The sequence below is a fragment of the Parambassis ranga genome, chromosome 17 (genome assembly GCF_900634625.1).
Source record: "Parambassis ranga chromosome 17, fParRan2.1, whole genome shotgun sequence".
In the NCBI taxonomy this organism is placed as follows: Eukaryota; Metazoa; Chordata; class Actinopteri; family Ambassidae; genus Parambassis; species Parambassis ranga.
Window position 1 is genome coordinate 20,559,283 of NC_041037.1, and position 24,620 is coordinate 20,583,902.

The window sequence follows — 24,620 nt, forward strand, 5'->3', positions numbered from 1 at the left end:
ATATACACACACACACACACACACACACACACACATACAAGTAGCCTTGTTCTGTCAACATTGTATGGAATAACAGTCAAATCAAATGAGTTCAGTACGATTCAGAAGCTTTTTGACAATATTTTTGTCACATAATATAGAACTAAAGTTCAAAATAAGGGGAAAGAATTGGGTGTATGTTATAGTTTTTTCAGTCACTAACAAGCATTTGTCCAAACAATTGTCACATTTTCAGAACTCAATGTGCACAGAATCGGTCTGTTGTGACCATACCATTCACACATTTCATGTCGTTTTCACAATATGCAGTCAGTAAACACATTTCTACAATGCTTACATTTTCTTAACAGATAAGCTATACTCACCACCATAATGATGGATCATTTTTGTCTTTTGTATAAATGTTGGCACACAACACACCACAATAAAAATAACAATATTCCAAACCTTAGCTACAGTATAAAACCTCTACTTCTGCAACCATGTCAGCTCAAAAACAACACATCAGCTCATAAATAAGCTGATAATTAGCAAACAGTTCAACAGCTGATTTATGTTGGATAAATTGGGCCAACCAAACCAGATTTGCCTGATACTTCCGGCTCTGCTGCATTTGTGTCCTCCATCTTATATCGGCCCTGACAAAGACCTGTAAAACTGAAACATGAAAATCTGTGCAGTTTTTGTAATGCTAACAGTTGCCAGTATTTTTAAGCCTGGTGCACTTTGATTGATTGCATGTACCTTGTGAACTGAAAACACGTGTTTATGTGTGACAGAATAATTTCATTTTGAGTCTGATTTCCAGTGTTTTGGTGAAGTTAGTGTGTTAGAGAAAGATGTATTGTATTTTGAAACGAAGAGTGTGTAGTGTATATTTAACAAAATGTGTTTTTGAGAATAAAATTAACCATTTGGCTGACTGTGTTTTGTCGATATGTGTCTGTGTTCAGTTTAGAAAAAGTATCTGAAGAATGGGTAAGCGCTTGTTACCTATTAAAAAAAAAACTGTAATACTTGTTCACCATAATGAGCTATATTTATTTTCACGTGTGTTCATTTGCTGGATACTACTCCACAATACTGTCACGTGGCTTCATACAAATGTTTTTTTCTTCTTTAATTTACTGAACTTAAACAATACTTTGCTACATACATAAATGTGTTTTGCGCCTTGTTAATTTGTTTTCTTAATTGTAAATTTGTTTTCATACTTGTAAATGTGTTTTGACAATGTAATTTTGTTTTATGATATGTAAAATGTTTTTGAAAATGTAAATTTGTTTCAAGCTTTGTAAAAGTGTTTTGCATTTTGTAATTTTGGTTTGCACTTCCCGGCCACCGTAGTTTCCTCATGTGCTAAGCCACTACCATAAATTCAATGAAAGCTGCACAGGTTAAAATAGCGACCGGCCTGGTTTTAACGAATAACCTGCTGTTTTGACTGTAAGGTCTGGGTCTGTATGGAACGGCTGTATTTGCTTTCCCACAAGAGGGATACAGCGACACCTGCTGTAAAAATGAACGAAATGACTCAAAGAAGATTTGTTGATTTTTTTTGACAGTAAAAGATCTGAGTCAGTAAAAAGAGTTGAACTTCCCAACACTATTAGCGGCCAATCAGAAAATGCAATTTCTCAGCCAAATTAGAATATCTTGTTGCACAGAACACACAGAGGATGTAACCTGTGCAAGTTGTAGACGAGCTGGAGGTGGAAGAGAACTGTCAGGAAAGGGACAGAATAACCACCACTGTTCAAGGGGCCTTAATCTTTCCTTTATTTGATTTGTCTGTTTTGTGTTTTGTTGTTGCAGTGTTTTCTTTGCTCCATTTGTGATTTTGGTATATAAGTATATATGTATAATATAGCAGACCCCTGTTCTCAGAAGGAAAGTTACTAATTGATCATTTTAAGAGAAAAAAATGTTTTGGCTATTAACAGTATTTTATGGGAAACTTCTGGAAAAGTGTGACATATGGAGAGGGACAGATTAACCACCACCCCATTTGGGGTTGAACAATGGAGGACATGAAATTGAATATTTTTTTATTGACAACGTTTTATTTTTATATATTTTATTTTTTTTTTAATTTACATTACAATGTGGCATTTTGTCAATGGTCATTCAAGCAGAACAGGTGCATATAATATAGAAAAAAAAGAAAAAACAATACATTTACAACATAGGCATCTCCTACAGATGTGTAAAGCGCAAATATAGATACAATACAAATCCATAAAGCAGAGAGTGAAAGGAAAAGGTAAAACGTAAAAGAGGATGCTAGGGCTTATTTAGCAAATCATATTTGTCAATCAAATTAAAGGGTTTGATTACATATTTCCCTCTAATTATTTTAGGGGCTTTAGTGAAAGAAACAATTTCGTTATAAAACACAGAAAATCTAGGATTAATCAATTAATGTATTTGCATTTGTGTATGTAAAAAAGGATGAGGATATTGTTAATCAAGAAATCATAGGAAATTGAATTTAAGTGATGTTTTTTTCTGTCAAATCTCCTGTCCACACTCCAGTCCAGTAGGTGGCGGTAGTGCAATAAACTTAAAAAAAGAAAGAAGAGGAAGAGCGCAAGACGATGGGATCAGTGGGAACAAAGACGTGGACAGATTGGCAAAAGAAGCTCTTAAAAGGGAAACGTGGGAATGATGGTTAAAAGTAGTAAAATTGAAGCAAAATGTATGGTATGGAGGCATTAACTCAGGAGTTGCAAAGGGAGTGGGACACTGGACAGAAAGGGAGACATTTATATCACATTGCGAACATGGGTTCGGGGTCCAGAGTGCAGGGGGGTGTCTTTCAAGGCTGTGCGGCAACCCTGCTGTGATTGGTCGGAATTTATTGTGGGCGTGATGAAAGTGGAGAAGCGCAAGAGCCTCTCCAGGTATATAGGTAGGTGTATAAACAGCGCTGATTCAATAGATTTAGATAAGACCATACTGGTTTTGCATGATGAGCAATAAAAGAAAGAAAGAAAGGCAAGTCAGGGTGATTTGTCACCAATAACTCCAGACATTCACACATACCAGATGGTGACTGTTATTACCATTCTATATACTCCTACATACCCGGGCATAACAGGCTCGTTAACAATGTCTGTATATCTTTGCTATTGTTACTTTTAATGTCGCATCTTCACAGCTCATCACCGGACAGTTTGAAGTATCGCAGGCACATTGGAACACAGTAGATGTGCAAATGTGGTCATAAAGGCACAAACACTGAATCTTTGCTATTGTTACTTTTAATGTCGCATTTTCACAACTCATCGCCGGACATCTCACGCTGTTGCAGGCCCCCTCTCTGTATAATGCCCTCTTGCCATGGCACAAGTCCTTGTGGTGTGTTAAAAAACTCAGTAAAGTCTTTCCTTATAGTTTAGTGGGCGGGCCGTATGAGGAGTTCTGCACACACGCGTCTCGCGGAGTATGGTACCTCAGTGCAGAAAAGACCTTTTTTTTGTATCTCTTACCACCCGTGGAGCTCGTTCTCCGCTCTTTGTCTCGCGGAGTATGGATCCAGCTTTAGGAGAGAAGAGAGCGTAGCGTGGCGCTTTATGGACGTAATACGCCCGTCTGTCTCACAACATCAATTTACACCAGGAGCGTTTCAGAAGCGTAGCGCTGCCTCCATACTCTCGTGAGATTCACAAAGTCACGTAGTAATCTGCCTGTTTATTAGGGGTGGGCGATACTGAAGATTTCAGTATCGATCCGATACCAAGTAAATCCAGGGCCAGTATCGCCTTCTTTTTTTGCCTTTAAATAGATTATCGTGATTAGCAGAATAATAATACACAAGAAACATTTGTTAAGTAAATCAAGCTGCAAACAAAAGTGCAGAACTGTATAAGTTTGAAATTTTAACTTCACACTCATGTCAGCAATGCTCCTTGTGACAGCCATGGCTCTTTGTGAATCATGCAGGTGAAACAGCATGACTAAGATACTTTTATAAAAGTTTAACACCTACCTGCATGTAGCCTAAATATGAAGAATAAAGATCCTTCAACAGTTATCACCAAAGCATAATTATATTAATCATACTGAAATACATATCATTATATAAACTTATATAATTACATTATTAGATATATTTTGGAATTTGAGAAAAACAAGATTTATTTCAGCTGGTGATATGATGACTGTTCAGTCATTCTGCTAAAATTGCATGTCTTATCACAGCACTCAGAAAGACACCATTAATTCATGCTGCAGATTACTCAATCTAAACCTTCACTTCTTTAAATCATCTACCTGGATCTTCATGAGTGTTGTGCAGTAAAGCCTTTGTCAGTGACCACTGTCTCTGGTTCATGTTTGGGGATCTGCCTCTTCCTCCTCCCTCTGTTTACTCTGCAGCTCGAGGTCTTTGGGCTCTGCTGCTTTATGTTTGTGTAAATGAGTTGTGTTTCCACAGTGGCAGGTCGCTTTCCTGAACCCCTCAAGTAGCAGTTTCTTCTTCTCGTCTGTCGCTGTGAAATAACTCCAAACAGCACTCCTCTTCCTCTCTGCTGTCTCCATGATGCTAGCCGTACTTTACAGCCAATCAGGAGCTCCGTCTGCTCCGGCAGAGTGGAGAAGGAGGGGGAGGGGCGGAGTGCGCCTGCGCACTGAGCAGAGTGAGAGAGGAGCACTGTCTGCACCGCGAGTAAATACGAGTAAAGCTGGATCCATACTCCGCGAGACAAAGAGCGGAGAACGCGCTCCACGGGTGGTAAGAGATAAAAAAAAAGGTCTTTTCCGCACTGAGGTACCATACTCCGCGAGACGCGTGTGTGCAGAACTCCTCATACGGCCCGCCCACTAAACTATAAGGAAAGACTTTATTGAGTTTTTTAACACACCACAAGGACTTGTGCCATGGCAAGAGGGCATTATACAGAGAGGGTGCCTGCAACAGCGTGAGATGTCCGGCGATGAGTTGTGAAAATGCGACATTAAAAGTAACAACAGCAAAGATTCAGTGTTTGTGCCTTTATGACCACATTTGCACATCTACTGTGTTCCAATGTGCCTGCGATACTTCAAACTGTCCGGTGATGAGCTGTGAAGATGCGACATTAAAAGTAACAATAGCAAAGATATACTGTTAACGAGCCTATTATGCCCGGGTATGTAGGAGTATATAGAATGGTAATAACAGTCACCATCTGGTATGTGTGAATGTCTGGAGTTATTGGTGACAAATCACCCTGACTTGCCTTTCTTTCTTTCTTTTATTGCTCATCATGCAAAACCAGTATCTGTTGAATCAGTGCTGTTTATACACCTACCTATATACCTGGAGAGGCTCTTGCGCTTCTCCACTTTCATCACGCCCACAATAAATTCCGACCAATCACAGCATGGTTGCCGCACAGCCTTGAAAGACAAAGTTCGGCCCGGGCCCTGTGCACAGGAGTGCGGATCAGCGGGCGGTCAGAGACAAAAAATGACGTCATTTTGTGGGCGTAACGTCTGCAGGGGGGAAAAATGTCTTTGTCTCGCGGAGTATGGATCCAGCTTAAAGTTGCTGAAGGTATAGAAGAGAAACTTCCACAGAAATATCGATCTCATCACGCTAGTATCGAGTAATTACTGATCCCAACTTTGGTATCGATACTATCGATATTTAGATCGATTCGCCCACCCCTACTGTTTATCGGATGGTTAATGTCCTCTCTACATGTGTCAGGCAGGGTTACAGAGCAGTTACTGAAAAACTCAGTTTACTCCCTCAACACTCTGAGAAAAGCTGCTGCTTCTCTCCCTGCCTTTTCCTTTCTGGTGTCGTCCTTATAAAAGCATGTTCTATCATATAAAATGCCGTTTCTCTAGTTTTCTAACTGAATCTCTCCTCATACATGGCTGTGGCTGTTTCTCTGCCGGTAGCGATGTTAAATCAGCGAGAGTTCAGTCTGACAGCGTTTTATTTTGAAAATCCACCGGAAATGTTTATTCTGGTGACTGACTTCCTGTCTGCTCGATGTAGTTGGTGCAAATAAACGCGTGTTGGGCGCGACACATCTCCAAAATAGACCTGCCGCGTATCACTCGCGGAGCAGCGCGCAGCAACGTTTCTGGGATGCTTCTAAAACGCGCTAGTGTCCTTTTTAAAAGAGACAGGGATATATGTGAGGATATAGGCAGTACTGATGAGTTAGTAGTTTAAATATACAAGAAATATAAAAAGTATATATAATATAAAAAGATTTTATACAAGAAATTAGGTTTAGTTTATTGTATTTGTTGCTTTTTGATATGCTGCTGCTACAACTTAATGTCCCCACGGGATTAATAAAGTAAATATCTATCTATCTATGAGATTGTGAGCTCGCGCAATGTCCCATACTCCGGAACAGTAGGTGGCGGTAATGCTCATTTAAGTTGGTTGCCAACCGCCGTAAAACAAAAGGAAGAAGAAGAAGAGCGCAAGACGAGGACACCGACAGCCAGCCACAGCCACGCTACACTGTTAAAGAACGCGGAAGAAAACCAAATACCAGGAGAGGAGCATGGCGTTGCCGGATTTTCTCAGTAAAGATAAATTAATAAAACAGGGAGCAGAAGCTCGAGTGTACCGGGCAGAGTTTCTGGGGAAGCCAGCGATAGTAAAGGAGAGATTCCCGAAACGGTACAGACACCCGGCGCTGGACGAAAAGCTGACGCACCGCAGAACAACGCAGGAGGTCCGCTCCATATTGCGCTGCAGGAAAGCAGGCAAGTCCCACAGCCTACATCGTTGCGAATGTTCCAGTTTAATGGGGTGTTTCTACGACACTTTTACGTTCAAGGCAATGGGGACGAGCTCCATATCGGTACAGTCACACACAGAGCGACTGTAAGCAACGACACTATTATACACTGTAAACCCGAACAAGTTCAGTAAACTCAAAATTTTTGATGTAACTGATTACATAAAAACTTTTGAGTTACTCTGCTAAAATTTTTGAGTTACACAATACTTGAAGAATATGTGTGCAGTTAACTTAATCTATATTCTGAGTTCAATATCATTTTATTAATTCACTTAACTTAATATTTATGTCTTCTTCACACTTTAATGATTTAATTTAATGACACTTATAAAAATAAATTATATGGACTTGAAAAAATCTACTGTACACAATGTATTATATCAATAGTATCTACTCAAAATATTATACCTTAATGAACTCAAAATATTTACCACTTGCAAACTTAAAACGTACATGTTTGTAATGCTCAAAACCAAAATAGCTGCTATAGACCAGGGGTCCAGCTAAAAAGGGGTTCTGCCCCCCAAAGGCATGCCAAAAAATAACTGCAAATTGTGCAGATAAAGTTGTGTATATGTAACTGTAGAACTGTAACCATATATGTATGATTGTGCAAGAGAAACATCATCCATGCAATAAAAGGTTCTTGACTAAAGTGTTTCTGTCAAAATTCCAAAAATTTATTAAGGTATAAAACAGCACCTTAAAACCTTTTAAAAAGGTATTACCAACTCTTATGTTTTTTTTTTTTTAAATATCAGGCTTACTAAAACTGAAATATTGTAAACATTTGTATGTTTTCAATTTCAAATAATTGGGAATGAACAAATGTTCCCATAGTAGCAGCATGAACATCTAATTTTTATGCAAAAGAGGAAAAACATACCAAATAACAGAATTAAACTATAATATAAATAAATAACTGAATTGCCATTAACAATGAGGGCATACTGATCAATGAGGAGGCAGTACAACATAATAAACAAAAAATGAACCTCTCATTCTAAACAGCATATGCAAAAGTGCTTTCAACATTTAAATGGACTGGTCTATAATATCAGACACATCTAAGAATGAACAACAGAACATGGCTGTCAGCCATAGCCTGGCATGTTGCTGACATGAATGCCTGCACTCAGCAGGTGTGCATTTCTCACCTTTTCTATTCTTTTAACAAATCATTTGTCAGGGAGAGTAGGCATGGTTTCAAAGGTTTGTTATCATCCAAGCACATCAGCACTTTCTGGATGAATGTGAATGTATGAGTGATTTTCTTTGGATAATCCATGTGTAATGCATAGATTAAACCAAGCAGCACCACAAATGCATCAGCCAACCTGGGAATCTCGCTCATAACAACTTCATCCTCTATCACAATGGATATGTTATCAGGGATGATGGAACCAGTCGAGTCAGGGACCACAGAGAAGAGCCCTAGCTGTATGTCAGTTGTCTCCATGTCATCCTCACCCTGCAAAACACAGGAAAACCAATTAAAACAACAAATCCAGAAGGATGCCACACAATCCTTGTTTGTAGTTAACAAGTTCACACCAACTAAACAAACAACAAAACCTAAGGAGTACTGGAGAGAGCAACATGAGCTAGAGTCATGCCAAGAACAGAGAGATCAGTCTGTGTGTGCAAGAGTGAAGTGAAAGTGAATACTTACATTCCAGGTTTTGTAGAATTCAGTGTCATCCTCCCGGAGATACACTGGAAGTGCACGAAGAGCCAGAGTGCGTCGGCTGTTGATATCACGTTCTTCCTAGATTGAGAAAAAAGACAAATTATAGAAATATCTTGGTAAGGCAGTGGAATGCTTCAGTGTTTCAATGTTAAAAATAGTTATATATATGATTCAGCAGGATAATCGACTACTATCAAAAATATTTGTGATCTGTAATGACAACACATTATATGATCAACAATGTCCCCGTGTTAAAGTCAAACATAAACTTACCTCCAAGTCATAAATTCTGAGCATCTCTCGCAGTGCCTCTGCTCCCTTTCCTGTCCTTGAGGACTTCTGTCGATACAGCGAAACTAGCTTTGGTGTGTATCAGTCAAGTTCACTGTAAAACTGGTTGCGTAGATGTACGTTTGTAATTCGATGGAATTCTGCAAACACCTGTACACGTATAAATATTTAGGTGTAAGAACAATGTGGAGTTGTCAAATATTTTCTACATGAAATGTTAAATACCAATTGCTTTTATTAACTTAACATACTATATATTTACCTGTGACTGCCTTCGCAATGCTGGCCAGTACTCCAGGAATTCCCTCACCTGTGGACTTCCTTGAACAATTTGTTGGCGGTGAAGAGCAAAGGTTGTGTGCATGAGCTTCTATTAGCATCTGGTCTCTCTCAGTCTTTTCAGTCTCTTGTACAATCTGTACTCTCATTTCCTCCAAAGTTGCCTCATTCTCTCCCCAGGGAAAGTTGGGCAGGTAATTCACCTCAGCTCTTCTCGCTCTTTTGATTTTGGAATGAGGATGATCATTTTCAGGGTTGGTACGGCTCCTCTTGCCTGCATTGACAGAGACCTCCACACAACCAGATCTGGCCAACTTAGAGCGATAATTCCCCATCTTGAACTTCAAGGCCACCTTCCATCCATACCATCCATTTTTACTTCCATGTTCTCTGAGGCATGGATGAGCTGCTAGAGCTTCAGCAGCCATACCCACTTCTTTGTCATGTGGATATGGCTTGAAGCTGTACATTGTTTCAGCCATGTTTTCCTTGAACTGGGGCGGAAGAGGTCCCACAAATCCTGCAGGGAAAGAATGAACAAATTTATTTCCAAATCATGATGAACGTCATAATCAAATTTTTTAAATACATACTTTACTCACCAATACTGTTGGTTGGTCACAATTACAAACTTCTCATATCCAACCGCTCTATGGCACTAAACATAACAGAGAGCACAATTTAATGATGCTTAAGGTGTAACGTATATTATTGTATATGTATTATTTTGTCAATTCCTTACTGGCGAGGGCAACTGCGTTAGACGACCGTTCTCAACATAATGTGATTTTTTGATGCCGAATAAAACGTAAACTTTTACATATGCAGCAACTGTTTATATTAAAACATTTCAACAATATTTGAATATTTCTCAAGTCAAAGAACGGCTCTTTCCTCGTGTGTGTCGTAAGTAATGTTACCGACCTGGGAGGAGCAGCAACACTGATGATAATCACTAATTAAGCTTTAGTTTAAACATAAATATCGTTAAACAGCGTTTAACAAAAGATAACTGTATACAAGTTAGTGAACTTTTGCTAAACTTTTGTAACGTTACTCACCGGTTCGCGCGCGAAACTTTCAAATCCTGAAGTCGGCGTCCCAGAACACAAAACAAAGATAATAACACAATTTTACAACAGCACGGCGATAAAATCCGCGTTCTGTTGTTCCGTTGTGCAGGTTTTTCGCTGAATATTATTGTTGTTCCTCCTTTGTTCGTTTCGTTGCATCCACCGCTACGATCCAGCCATCTTGAATTTTCTGGGTACGTGCCCTGATCGGTTGGGTATAGTGACGTCAGACGTCACGTCCTCGCACGTACAACTGTTAACTTAGACATTTGAAGTTAAGTGACAGTGTTCACTTACACTTACTAAGCCATGTGAAATCAAAATGAAATTATTCGTTCGAATACTTAATGTTTCAGTGTCAGGTGAACTAATTAGCCCACTTTGACTTACTTTGCATGCAATAGTTATGAGTTGGTAGTACTGTTCGGGTTTACAGTGTATATGCTAAGAGAATGACATGGAACATGCTTTAAAAAATAGTCGACACTTAAACCAATTTAATTTCCAAATTAATGCAGTGGTGGGCCGTGCATATCACACATAGGCCTTCAATGACGTCCCACTTAGTCCTACCTAAATTAATACACCTCATAATAACATCAATATGACACCATGGCTCAAGAATACTTACGTAATTGTAAAATAGTATGGAGCCAAATCGGGGTCATAAGTTTTGTTCACTTGAAAAAATAAAATTCATTTAAACACTCCAAACTGAAACTTTATGTTTTGATGTTGATTTTTTTTTTATGTTGAAATCCTGAAAATAAACCATTTATTCAAAAGAATTTTAAAGTTGATTCAAAACAAACAAATTGAACTGAAAAAATTAACATCAAAACATAAAGTTTCAGTTTCAAGTTTTAGTTTTTGAATGAATTTTATTTTTTCAAGTGAACAAAACTTATGACCCTGATTTGGCTCCATAGAATTACATTTAAACATATCATCTTAATATAAGATAGCTGAGCAACACTTGATTTCCTGAGCAATTACAACCAATAAGCACACATTAACAATTAAGAGTGGAAAACTAAGATCAGGGATACTGTCAAAGTCCAAAATAAAAGGTGAGTTTAAGAGATAAAATGAAAATAAAATGCTTCCACTTACTAACACAGATCTCCTCCACAGTGCCGGGTTATTTGAAAATAAAATCCATCCTCATTTCTTTTCTCAAGAAGTCTTGAGTGTATCTGTGCGTTTTAGTTCCATCCTTTTCTGTGGACATGGAGGCTAATGCTGACCGTGTATGCAAGCTTGTGTTTCTGGCATAAGTTTTAATACGCTTTAATGCCAAGAATGACGGCTCAGCAGAAGCAGTGGACACAGGGACAGTCACAGTCAGACAGGCTAGCTAGCACAGGGGTTGGCCAACCGCTTCTCACAAGATCCAGCTTTTTGTGAAAAGTCTTGAAAATGGTGTCGCAAGTGTCTGTAACCAGACCTATCGCTTCTCCTCCTTCAGCCATCATGGATTAAAAAACATAGCTGTAGCTGTTGGTATCAATCGGGTCTCCAAATTTAGTTCAGATACTTTGCCAAGTGCCGCCATTTAGGCTCTTGTGAGTGCTTATCCGATCGCCAGACTCGTTCATATCCAATTCAGCGTAAGACCTTCCAGCTGGCCTTGGTGTCGCTGCCTCAAGATCTCATTGGATAGTGCAACTTTTTTTTTTTATGTGTCATACAATGACTAGCAAGGCGCGCCGCACAGGTGAAGTGGCTTGCCCAAGGACACACAACAATGACTTAGGTAGCAGTTGGAATTGAACCACCAACCTTCCGGTTATTGGTTGATTCTGAAGGCGTTAGGCAGATTTCACAGAACCTGACAACAGATGCTAGCTGAAATATGATTGGATAAAAACTTCCATAATATATAACACTGGAAGCTTGGATTTTTATCACCGAAGCTCCAATGTTTGAAGTATATTAGGAACAGACTGTTGTACTGTGTCCATCTTTATTGTGATGACGGCTCATAATTCTACACACATGTTGATGTTATTCACTAAAAGTACAGACTGATGCGTCACTATGTTATTTATCAAGTATTATTGTTCCTCCACTTTACCCTTTCTACAGTATTCATAATTGAGTTATTATTGAAGATCCAGATGTTCACTCTAAATATCCAACTATTTACACTAGGGATGTCCCGATCCGATCACGTGATCGGAAATCGGCTGTTACCTCCCGATCAGGACTCGGACATATATTTATTAGGGCTCTCAAAGTTAATGCCTTCTGTGCAGGGTGGCTATGACTAGGCCTGTCACGATAAACAATAAATCAATTAATTGCATGATAAATTGAATGGGCTCGATAAGTTTTTCGGCCACGATAAATTACATTTGCATGCTGGTTTGTTTTCCTCTCTTTCTCTCTCTCTCTCTCTCTCCCTCTCGCTGCCAAAGAGACTGGATGACAAAAGGCGTCACTCCGGTGCGTCGTAGCGTATAAAGGCCGTCGGACTTTATATGGCCCGCGGCTTCTGTCTTAAAATGTGTCAAATCAACAGGTAGTTCTTATTTTTTAACTCATTGTGTAACGTTTACGGGATGTTCTGAGCAGACCACGGTCAGCTCGCTGTCGCCACGGTGCGTCACAGCGCTGCAGGGCTTGGACGTTACAGCAACACAGAGAGCTGTGAAGCTGCTCAACACCGTTTCAACACTTTGCCACAATTCACCACGACACTAAACATGCTCATGTATAGAACCTGCTATCAGAGAGACACCCGTTGTACGAGTGAAGTTCTCTGCCTTCTCACTGGCGGCACTCGCTGCAGCGCCACCCATTCTAGTTCTCTTGCCCAGTCCTCTTGTGCCATCTCTGCTGTCAGTTTCTATGTGTTTCTGTCTACATGGTGGCGTTTGTAAAATTCACTGCAGCTGTCTGCAGCGGCCTGATGCGCATACACACATGCAAACGCGTGCGCACACAAGCACATGTGCGTACAGGTCAGCCCACTCCCATAGAGTGCGTGTTGTTTGGCTCTCTGTTGCTCATGACGTGCTAGTTGGTTTGACTTAACTCCATTGACTATGCTCAGATAAGCTATGGTAATAGGCCTACCACTACTCATAATAATAATATTAACATTAATATTAATATAATTAATAATAACAATAATAATAATAATAATAATGTTGATGATTGAGGGCCTTTCCAGTGTTAAATGTTCTTTAGAAATTAAAGTTTATTGATCTTATGGAGAATCTTGAAAGTATCGGATCGGTACTCGGTATCGGCAGATACTCAAAATCAAATGACTCGGACTCGGACTCAAAGGCAAAAAAACCTGATCGGGACATCCCTAATTTACACTTGTAAATTCAATTGGAGGCTGAATTATTTATTGATCACATCCTGTCATATGTCCAGTGTGGACTATTAAGATTATTTATGAATGCTCCCTGTACGTATCAATGATATGCTAACACGAATTCAAAGTGTCCTGTAAAATTCACAAGGTAAATTAAGGGCTTTTATATCATAGCCGGTTTTATTAAAATTCAAAGTATGCAGGCATATTAAACATAAAATCATCATTTGAGAATCACAAATGATGTCCAAGGGCATTGAGTAAGATTACACTGTGACACTGATATAAAACCTAGTGCTCAGGACTCTCAGCTGCAGACAGGTGATGTCTTCAGACATCCAAACACAGGTGTGCACAGGTGGAAATGTCCTCTGAAAAACACAAAGGGCTGATTCAGCTTGTTTCAGACTTTATTCAAAGTCTGACAGGAGCAGCTGCTTTACACACTGCGAGCAGCTGGAGTCCCCAGCACCAGACAGGCCACATATTAATACAAGTTATGATCAGACACTCGGTGTAAAAATACAGCACATGTAACGCCACTATGAGCAAAACAGAGACCACTTCTACAGACTGTAACACATTGTTATTATGCTGAATAAAAACATATCTGTATGTACCGTAGAACTTGTTGCTTCACATCACGTTTAAACATAAGTCTACATTCATGCAGCTCATAACATGTCGTTTTAACTAACAACGTCTGCTCACTGCTACTTGTTTAAACTGGATTTTTTTATCAGGCTTTGGATGAGCAGCTAACTACACATTGATGCAATCTAGCGTGGCTAGCAAGGAGTCCATAAATTTAAGTTGAGTCCTGAGTCCTGAACGTCTTGTTAAAAACACTGACACACATTAAACTTAACATTTCAATGACAAATGTGTATTAAACTATAAATCATTGTTAAAACTTTTTACTTTTAAGTAAAACAGACACACTGTTAAGACAGACGCAGCTGTCTGATAGACTTTTTAGGGAGAACTATGAGAACACAAGTATGCATTTAGTAAGTAATAAGTATTTGTAAATTGAAAAGGGAGAACTTAAACACACATTCAATCATTTAAAAATGGTTGTGCTGAGACTAAACAAATCTGCTCTAGAATATGCTAGAGAGGCTATTCATCTATTATTGTTAGTGCCTTGTCCTGCACTACAGGGTCATGGGAGGTTGGATCCTAGCTTAGCTGTCTAAGGGGAGGAGGTGGGTACACCCTGTACAGGTCGCCAGTCTATTTCTAACATGGAGAGAGAAATTACCACCAAATGGGGATCGTTGGTCACTGTTTCAAGCAACAAAAATTACAGGCAGTACAGCCACATTTACTGAAATGGAAATATTAGTGCACCTAACACTGTTTCACAGAAAAATCCATTTCATTTCATTTTGTGTTAGATTGTGTGTCCGTCCGTGTCCCTGCGCGTAATGGGATGAACTGCACACCGTAGAGACGGGGGATCGCAAACATTGCTCTAGGTGACGTTAAATTAATGTTAGAAGACGTTTTGCTGCTGAACAGCAGAAACCACAGTTCAGGTGAACATGCAGCGGAGGAGGAGGATTTGTTGCTACTATGCAGGTTTTGCTAATTTGCTGTTGACCTGAATGAGTGACGATAACGAGCCGGTAATGTTCAGGGAGGGGGCGTGACGTGCTCGTAGCATTAGACTGAACAACGGGTCTGACAGACAGTGTTATTTGACCTGCGTGGTACCATCCATGAAGGCTGAGTCACTGTGACTGTCAGCAGTCAGCTAGTTTTAAGGAGTAATAGTGCATGATGAACGCCCATTTAAAAAATATTGTAATTATCCTGCTATAGTGGACCATTGTCTGCCAGTATGATATCTGCATACACAGGGTGTCCGCGGGGTCTTAAAAAGTATTAAAGGTTGATAAATCAATTGTGGGAAAATTAAGGCCCTTAAAAAGTATTGAAAAGTCTTAATCCCCATTTCATGAGGTATTAAATTTTATTGTGATTCAACCTTTGACTCCAGAAAGTAGCCATGAATATTTATTTTCCTCTTCACGATGTCACCTGACGGCGAAAAAATATGAGGTTGCGCCGGTGTGACCAGCTGTTAGAGGGAAATACATTCTCCGCGACTCTCCCGGTGGTCCAACAACAGACACACGTCAGGCTCATCTCGTGGTCTAAACTAATCAGAGACGGTGAAGGGCGGGACCCCGTGTGTCTGTGTGTGTGTGTACATTTGCAGTCAGACCGAGACCATCTGTCGAAAATCCAGAAGAAGAAGAACACGGACATATGCTGTGTGCTAAACAGAGAAATGTGTGTGTTCCCGAGGTGCTAAGAACAAGAACAAAGTTCGTTTCGGCCCGGACTTTTTGAAACGTGTGTGCAGAACTCATACGGCCCTCTCACTGCACCGCGCAGCGCGCACACAGACAGACAAGGTTCAAAGACGCTTCGCAGCTGAACAGCAGAAACCACAGTTTAGGGGAACATGCAGCAGAGGAGCAGGATTTGTTGCTACTATGCGGGTTTTTCTAATTTGCTGTTGACCTGAATGAGTGACGATAACAAGCCATTAATGTTCAGGGATTGGGCGTGACGTGCTCGTAGCATTATAACAGACTGAACAACAGGTCTGATGGACAGTGTTATCTGACCTGTGAGGTTCATCCATGAAGGCTGAGTCACTCTGACTGACAGCACTCAGCTAGTTTTAAGGAGTTATAGTACATGGTTACATGACGAACGCCCATTTAAAAAGTATTGTTAACCTGCTATAGTGGAGCATTGTCTGCCAGTATGATGTCTGCATACAGCTAAACTGTAACAGACATAATGAAAAGTCTGTCAGCTGGAGCTCAGCTTTGGAAAGAGAGGAGGCAGAGAGGAAGAGAGGTGAGGAAGATGAAAGAAGAGATACTGTACCTACATTAGAAATGTGTTGAAGAAAACAAAATATATATCTCAATCACAGCTATTAAATAAATAATGGTGTGTATAATTTAAATAATTTTTAATTCACATTGGCAGATAAGTGAGGAACGACAGCCAGAAAATACAGAGAGAAAGCAAACATGGAACTGAAGAGTGCTGTATGAACTTTAAATCTTCATTATGGATTTCTGACAGGCAGACAGAGTACTATCAGCATTAAAATATTTTTATATAACTGTTCATTATACAAGGTCCAAATTCATTTCAGGATGATATGTGATCATTAAGCCTGTTCGTATAGAATGTACTGATGTGTACAAAATATATGGACAGTGATTAAGAACAAACTGCGGTGTTAATTCACAATGTTTTTAGCGTTACGTTGCCTCTTGAATTTCTCGGCTCACGCATTGAGAGCGAGACCCACACAACTCAACAGGCTCACACGGCACACATGGCTTCACCGCACATAAATTCCTAAACGAGTGACAGGCAGACTACTGTGCACTTCCAATAGCTGTCTGGATTTAGCGACCTATTAATTACTTATTTACTTAATTACAAATTACTACTAATTTGAAAACTGCCTGAAGGGTATCAATATACCTATGTTAAGTTTAATGTATTCAGCTTACCTCATTTCTGTTAAACTGCAAACTACAACTGTTAAAGATGTGTTCCTAACAACAGCTTAAAGGGGGCGATGGGGTCTTAAAATATTTTTGAAAGGTTTTTAAAAAGTCTTAAAAAGGTATTGAAATTAACCTCAGGATTCCTGCATATACCCTGATACAGCTTAAACTGTAACAGACAGAATGAAAAGTCTGTCAGCTGGAGCTCAGCTTTAGAAAGGGAGGGGAGACAGAGACAGAGGAAGAGAGGTGAAGAAGATGAGAGAGAATACTGTAGCTACATTAGAAATGTGTTGAAGAAAACAAATATATATCTCAATCACAACTATCAAATAAATAAAGGTGTATATGGTTTAAATAATTTCTAATTGACATTGGCAGATAGATAGATTGTTTAGATTGCCATTTGATCACATTATGGAAAAAATATACAGCTTGCGTGTTAATTATTATAAGCAAAATATTTTCTACTTGTTAGCTGATGATTTGCAAACACAAAGCTAGACAATTTACCAACCAGATCTACCTGGGAGTCTGGATTATTTGGTTTGATGTTTGCTTGCTAGCATTGCCATTATACTAATACACTAATAACTAATACCACAATTTAGTGTACATAAATATAAACAACCATAGCAAACGGTAAAAAAAACTGTGGGGTAAATTAAACCAACAGCCAGGATGCTTGCTTTTGGGGTGTAAGTGGCAGGTTGACAGCAGGATTTCTAGTTCCTTTGTTTAGGACATTTAATGCCAGACTAGAGGTTCATAGTATATGCATATTTGCAGATAAGCATGCAACCAATTAAACAGACCCTTTCTTATCCCCAGGCATATCTGTTCCTGTGGTATACTTTGTGGACTACACCTCACACTGTATTTTCCTGGAGGAAATCACAGGTTCCTTGACTGTAAGTGACTACATTGCATCTATTCAGCAGTGTAAGGAGCAGGAGCTGCTGCGTCTGGCTGAGCAGGTGGGACAGATTCTAGCCAAAATGCATGATGAGGATGTGATCCATGGAGACCTGACCACATCCAATATGTTGCTGAGATGCAGCACAGTGGACATACACCAGACCGACCTGGTTCTTATTGACTTTGGCCTGAGTTACATCTCTGCCCTACCAGAAGATAAGGGAGTGGACTTGTATGTGTTGGAGAAGGCTTTTCTCAGTACCCACCCCAACACAGAGGTACTGTTTAGGAAGCTGCTGGAAGGTTACGCTGCGTCATCAAAGAAGTCGCCTGCTGTCATTAAAAAGCTGGATGAGGTCCGGCTAAGGGGGAGGAAGAGATCCATGGTGGGGTGAATCAATGCTGTGTGCATAGGGACAATCAGAATTTGAACAGAAAACATGGAAATATGACACTGATATAAAGACTGCTGTGTAAAGTAAAATAAAAAATGCCTTGTTTTTTTTATTGCCTAAGCACTGACTTATTGTATTGTTAAAGGAATTATTATTAGTATTAAGATTAAGAAACCCTATATTTGTCCCACAATGGAGATATTGTGGGATGTATTTGTGCCTGTATCTCCCACACAATTCATCCAGTGTGGATGAAAAAAATCAGGCACGCTGAGCCTGTCATTCTGAACAGATTGATATGCTAATCAGCTGATACACTCCTAGCGCCACCTACTAGTATGAATCGTGTTCAGGCTGATTTCCATGTTCCACACCTCGTATTTTATTTTTATTTAACCTTTATTCAACCAGGTAAAAAACCCATTGAGATCCAGATCTCATTTACAAGGGTGACCTGGCCAAGTGGTCAGCAGCACACGTCAAGAACATTAGAACAACATTTTAAAGTTGGTAAACGTAAAAGTAGAAAGATATCTTAAAAACACAGGCACTGATGAATGGATGCTTTTTGCCTAATGTGTAATAAAGAATTAAATGTTTTAAATGAGATAAGCTCAGAGATTTTTAAATTAGTCTGGAGGGTATTCCAGGCTGAAGGGGCAGAGTAGCTAAAGGCCCGCTTTCCTAGCTTAGTCCGCACATGAGGGACCTGCAGGTGGTAAATGCCACTGGAACGTAGGGCATAGTGGCTGGTAGTTCGCTGGAGAAGAGTACACAGATAAGGTGGAGCCAAACCAAGGAGGGTCTTATAGACCAATGCCATCCAGTGGGTGTGCCTCCTTGTGCTCAGGGAAGGCCACTCAGCTTTGGCATACAGTTCACAGTGATGGGTGAGGCGGGTACAGCCAGTCACAAACCTCAAGGCACAGTGATAAACGGTGTTTAAGGACTGGAGGCATTTTGACGACGCAGTCATGTATACAACATCACCATAGTCAATCAGTGGTAAAAAGGTTGCCGATACCAGAAGTCTGTGGGCTCTGAGAGAAAAACAACATTTGTTCCGAAAATAAAACCCAAGTTTCACCTTCAATTTGTGGACTAAGTTTTAAATATGTGGTTTGAATGACAGCTCTGAGTCAAGTAAGAATCCAAGATATTTATAGCTGGTGACCAGTTCAATGTGTTTTCCTTGGAGTGTTGTTATTACCGGCAAGTTATCCTGTCCTCTACACCTGGTGAGAGTGCCATCACTTTTGTTTTCTCTGCATTTAAAACCAAGTTCAGTGATTGCAGATTGCAGAACAGTGTTAAAAGCAGACTGTAAAAACACAAAGGCTTGTGCAAGTGAAGCAGAGCAGCAGTAAATGACTGTGTCATCAGCATAAAAGTGATGTGGCATTTGACAGATTAAAACACATATTATTAATATAAATAGAACATAAAATAGGTCCTAAAACTGAGCCCTGTGGCACTCCCCTTGTGATCCCAAGAGAAGATGATACAGAACCCGCCATTTGTACACACTGGGATCTATTTGAGAGGTAGTTGGCAAACCAAGCAGCAGCTTGGTTTGAGAAACCTATATTTGACAAGGTTTTAATCAGGAGAGGGTGGTCTACCATGTCAAATGCCTTTGACAGGTCCATAAACAGAGCTACACAGTGTTGCTTGTAGTCCAGACCATGGATAAAATCATTTAAAACTTTTAAGGTGGCTGTGACAGTGCTGTGCTGTTTTCTAAAACCAGACTGGAAGTCGGTTAAAATATCAAAATCGTATTTGAACTAACTCCTCCTAGGGAAATACTCTGATAGACCTGAGATTTTGTCACATGGTTCTAAAGACATAGCTGAGCAAAAGTTATCAAAAACGCAGCTCGACGTTACACCGTGTGGGTGGGGTAACACCATGAAGTTGACCCTTTGCCACCATAGAGAAAACTGCTGTGATTCTTGATTTGTTCATCCTACCTGCCTCTTATAGAGTAAGACATCAGCCCCCGTGCACCTTTTCATATCACCTTATCGTCATATGTGGACGTGGCCACATGGCTCAGGAGCGCCGCCTATAATGAGATCTGCTTCCACATTTGACCTACTGACACGAAAATTAGTACGCATATGTATGACCTGTAGACGAGAAAAAAAGTCTCTTGGAGGTAACCTCTAAAACGCACAGGAATTCCGCCATTTTAAAAAAAAAAACCTCGCCATTTTGCATTTTTCACTCCCCGCACTTTTACGAACTCCTCCTAGGGGATTTGTCCAATCCAGTTGAAAATTGGTTACCCTAAAACATTAGGGACCAAAAGTTATCAAAAACGCAGTTCATCACGCGGTCTGGCTGTGGCGCCGCCACAAAGTTGACCCTTCACCAATGCACAGGAAATGGATATATTTTTGGCTGTATCACCCACAAACTTCATCCTATGTGGATGAAAAAAATAAGGCATGCTGAACATCTGACTCTGCACGTGTTGCTGATATGCTACAGTCACTGCGCCACCTACTGGCTGGACGACCAGCAGCGCTCCTGTGTTCAGTGTCGCTCTGTGCGCAGGACACGACATGATAGTGTCTGTAAATTATTATAACATGACAAAAACAATTGTCTAAATATTCCTTAACAGTTTTTTTGCTGATATCATTAGATGAGGGTATATTTTTCAGAAATCCAGAGCTATAATACTGCGCAGATGCACGTGATTCAAAACGCTGTCATAGCTCGCAGACAGACTCAAGTGTGTAATTAATTTCAGCGCAAAATAATCAGGTCAAAACGATGTAATAATAAGCAAATTAGCAGCATGTTTGTCCAATAACCGGAAGGTTGGTGGTTCAATTTATTTATATATATATATATATATATATATATATATGCTACCCCTGGGGTCCATATTCAGGAAGAACAACATTCCCTTCTATTGTTTTGCTGACGAGGTCTATTTGCCGCTTAGAGTTTCTGCCAAAGATTCCCTCCAATCACTGCTAAACTGCATGATTGATATTAAGAAAAGGATGGACCTAAACTTTCTGAAATTAAATGAAAACAAAACTGAGGTTGTCTTGTTTGGTCGCCCCGACCTGGTCCAGGTCCTTGCCAGCTCCCTTGGCCCACTAGCACCCCACATACAAACTCATGCTAGGAATCTTGGGGTGATTGTAGATGGTGCTTTTAAATTAGTTAAGGGGGTAAGCTCAGTGGTGAAGTCTAGTTTCTTTCAACTAAGGCTTATTGCTAAGGTAAAGCCATACCCTAGTCAGAGTTACTTAGAAAAAGTCATCCACGCTTTTATAACCTCTCGCTTAGACTGCTGTAACTCCCTGTACATTGGAATTGGACAGTCAGAGCTTCATCGTCTGCAGCTGGTCCAAAACGCAGCGGATCGCCTTCTCACCGGGACAAAAAAGCGCGAGCACATCATGCCAGTACTTTCCTCACTTCACTGGCTACCGGTGAAGCACAGAATTGATTTTAAGATTCTTTTATTCATTTTTAAGTGCTTGCGTGGGCTGGCCCCGGATTATTTATCAGTCCTCTTGGTAGTGCATTGGCCCTCCAGAGCTCTTAGGTCTGCTAACCAAATGGCTCTGGAGGTCCCCCGATCTCTTTTAAAAACTAGAGTGACCGGACCTTCTCAGTTGTGGCTCCCACTCTGTGGAATGCTCTGGCCTCATCACTTTTAAATCTCTACTTAAGTCTCACTTGTTCACCTTGGCCTTTGCCAAGTATTTGCAGCTCCTGAGGATTTTATGTTTCATGATTGTATCTTTGTTTTATTGTATTTTATTGCACCTCATCTCTTTTATGTATTTTATTAGTTTGATTTTATTTTATGTATTTTAATGTTAAGCACTTTGGTGGTTGATGCCCTTATAAATGTGCTATATAAATAAAACTGACATTGACATTGACACATGCAGAAGGTTTGAAGCGGTTTGGAGCAAGTATGTAGGAGAGAGAGCTGTTCGTGTATGAATGGCAAAGTGACGCCGCAGCGGCCACGCCCTTTGAGGATTTTTGGAGCAGTCATGATGGAGAGAAAGGGGTGTGTTTACTTTCAAAATCTGGCTGACTTGCTGAGTTTTCAAAATCTCCTACCCTACCTTTAACGTGATACTTACTTAAAACAATGATGTATCTTATTTTGAAGTGCTGTTTCATTGTTAGCGTATTTCCGGTTTTGTCCCTGCCCACGCATCTCCTTGATTTTTCAGCGGGGTGTTGCCCAGACATGTCCTCACTGCTCGCTGTCGTTTGCTGTATCAAGACTACATTGAGTGTATTATCGGACTGAGAGACGAGCATTGAGGCATTTTGCAGAGGCTTTCTGAAGGATTTTCTTCGACACATCACATTACACCCAACACCCACAACATTTACACGTTTTTTTCAGGTTTTCCTCGTGTAACAGGGTAATAATGTCCCTTAATAATGGTTCCACTTGCCAATGTAATATTAGGTATGCATGTCACAGTTGTCATGTTCACCCGCGGACAGTGGGAACTGGCGCCACCTATGGAGTCCCTGTGGACTTACCTGGGTACACCCTAGTGCTGTCGCCAGTATCCTCCATGCTGTCCGCGTGGTAAGTTGTGTGGTCATGAGCTCAGCTAGCACTGAGATATTTATGTTCTTTTATGCATTGTAAATGGTAAATTCCCACATGTGGTAACTTAATGTTTTCAAAAGCACCACTGCCTAGAGTGTGCAGTATTATTTCTGCTAATGTGTTTTAAGTGTACTGCATTGTGGGGGAATCGCTAGCTTAAATGCTACGTTCGCTAATTTCATGCTTTGTATTAGCGGCTGTGTCCCAATTCAGGGTCTGCATCCTTCGGAGTGCGCATTTTAAGGCCGCTTACGTCACAAAGCTGCGCGAAGGCTGTCCCAATTCGCCAAAAGTCGAAGGGTCCTTCAAATGCGTCCTCCAAATGCGTCCTCCTTTTGCCTGAATTTGGAGGACGCATCGCTACCATCCTTCGTGGCCTTAAATATCCCACAATGCTTTGCGGGCCTACTTTTTGTCCAATAGTACAATGACGGACCAAGCGAGCGGCAGCGGCAGGAGTGCCGAATTCACATTTAAATGTAAGTAAAGAGCAGTAGTTCGAGAGTTTTAAAATGCTAGTAGTGACAGTGGCATTAAAAAAAATGAGTTTTATATTTACAAACATGACGTCCTGTTGATACGAGGAGCTGTAAACTAAACGCTTTGATTGAATGTTGTTTCTGGACTGTTTACTGTAGTATAGTATAAAGTATAGTTCACGTGAGGAGCAATATTATCGTTATTATATCAAACGGTCATTCTGCCTGTTGTCATTTTGTTGAAGGAGGAGCAGAGAGAAACAGAAGAAAACCTGACAATTGATAACGGAGGAGATGAGGCTGGAGAGGGAGGGAGAGAGAGAGAGAGAGAGAGAGAGAGAGAGAGAGGGAGGGAGAGAGAGAGAGAGAGGGAGGGAGAGGGAGGGAGAGAGAGAGAGAGAGAGAGAGAGGGAGGGAGAGAGAGAGAGGGAGGGAGAGAGAGAGAGAGAGGGAGGGAGAGGGGGAGAGCAGAGAAAGAGCGGACAGACCTCAGCTCATACAGAGGATGTTGGACAGCAGTGATTTTATGTTCTGTGTTATTTAAATGTTACTTATTAAATTAAAGGATGATATTAAATCGTTCTTGTCTCTGTGTTCTTAAACTCTTCTAACCTTGTTACATCATGTGTTTTCACCTATTTATAATTTAAGTAAACTTTTGAACAACTTCTCAGTGACCACAGTAAATCATTTATTGTGTGTGTGTTGTGTTATGTACAATATTTACAAAGACACAGTTTGAACATTTCTAACTATTTACCAGTGGGCATTATGAAAATGTGCAGTTTATTATTTATAAAAGATCAGCAGAAAATACTATTCACAAAGAACATATATATAAATGTTTGGCTGAGCAGGAGTCCTTGGTGCTGCTGGACTGGACGGTGCCACGGTGAAGACCTTGGAGTCCTCTGGCTGTGAGTGGGACATCATCTGGGGGAGGGGGGTGTCTGTCTCCTCTGTCCACCACATCGTCCATCAGGGTTTGCAGAGCTGACGATCGGCGGCTGTCATGTTACTAAAGATGTTTTTAAAAAGGGCAAAAATAAAAATAATAACTTCAACAGAGCGGCTTCCAAAGCAGCTTAAAATATGAAAAGCTATAAAATATGTATCCTCACCCTCCAAAGGTGATGATGGTCAGTACACCTCCTCCAGGACAGACAGCTGGTCCTGCAGGGAGCCCCACTCTCCTCCACCCAGCAGTAATTCTCTGGTGCAGTGACAGACCTGATGCTTA

General features: G+C 40.4%; 1 protein-coding gene and 1 long non-coding RNA gene across 2 annotated transcripts; one reads left to right on the forward strand and one right to left on the reverse strand.

Moving 5' to 3' along the window:
- The first annotated feature begins 6,218 nt into the window (after window positions 1-6,218).
- Window positions 6,219-18,893, forward strand: tp53rk (TP53 regulating kinase). Its single transcript, XM_028426772.1, has 2 exons — window positions 6,219-6,720; window positions 17,805-18,893. The coding sequence occupies exons 1-2, from the start codon at window positions 6,516-6,518 to the stop codon at window positions 18,284-18,286; spliced, it is 687 nt and encodes a 228-aa protein (XP_028282573.1). The 5' UTR covers window positions 6,219-6,515; the 3' UTR covers window positions 18,287-18,893.
- LOC114449270 (uncharacterized) lies at window positions 7,675-10,282 on the reverse strand. Its single transcript, XR_003671969.1, has 6 exons — window positions 10,080-10,282; window positions 9,621-9,676; window positions 9,002-9,538; window positions 8,722-8,889; window positions 8,431-8,526; window positions 7,675-8,229 (listed from the first exon to the last, which is right to left on the reverse strand). It is a non-coding gene; the product is annotated as an uncharacterized LOC114449270 (long non-coding RNA).
- Window positions 18,894-24,620: the final 5,727 nt, after the last annotated feature.

What these genes read in the sequence shown, in the direction of transcription:
- tp53rk (XM_028426772.1), top strand. Translation starts at nt 6,516, where the DNA reads ATGGCGTTGCCGGATTTTCTCAGTAAAGATAAATTAATAAAACAGGGA. An exon ending in ATTGCGCTGCAGGAAAGCAG is followed by an intron (nt 6,721 to 17,804) that starts GCAAGTCCCACA and finishes TCTTATCCCCAG; the next exon opens with GCATATCTGTTCCTGTGGTA.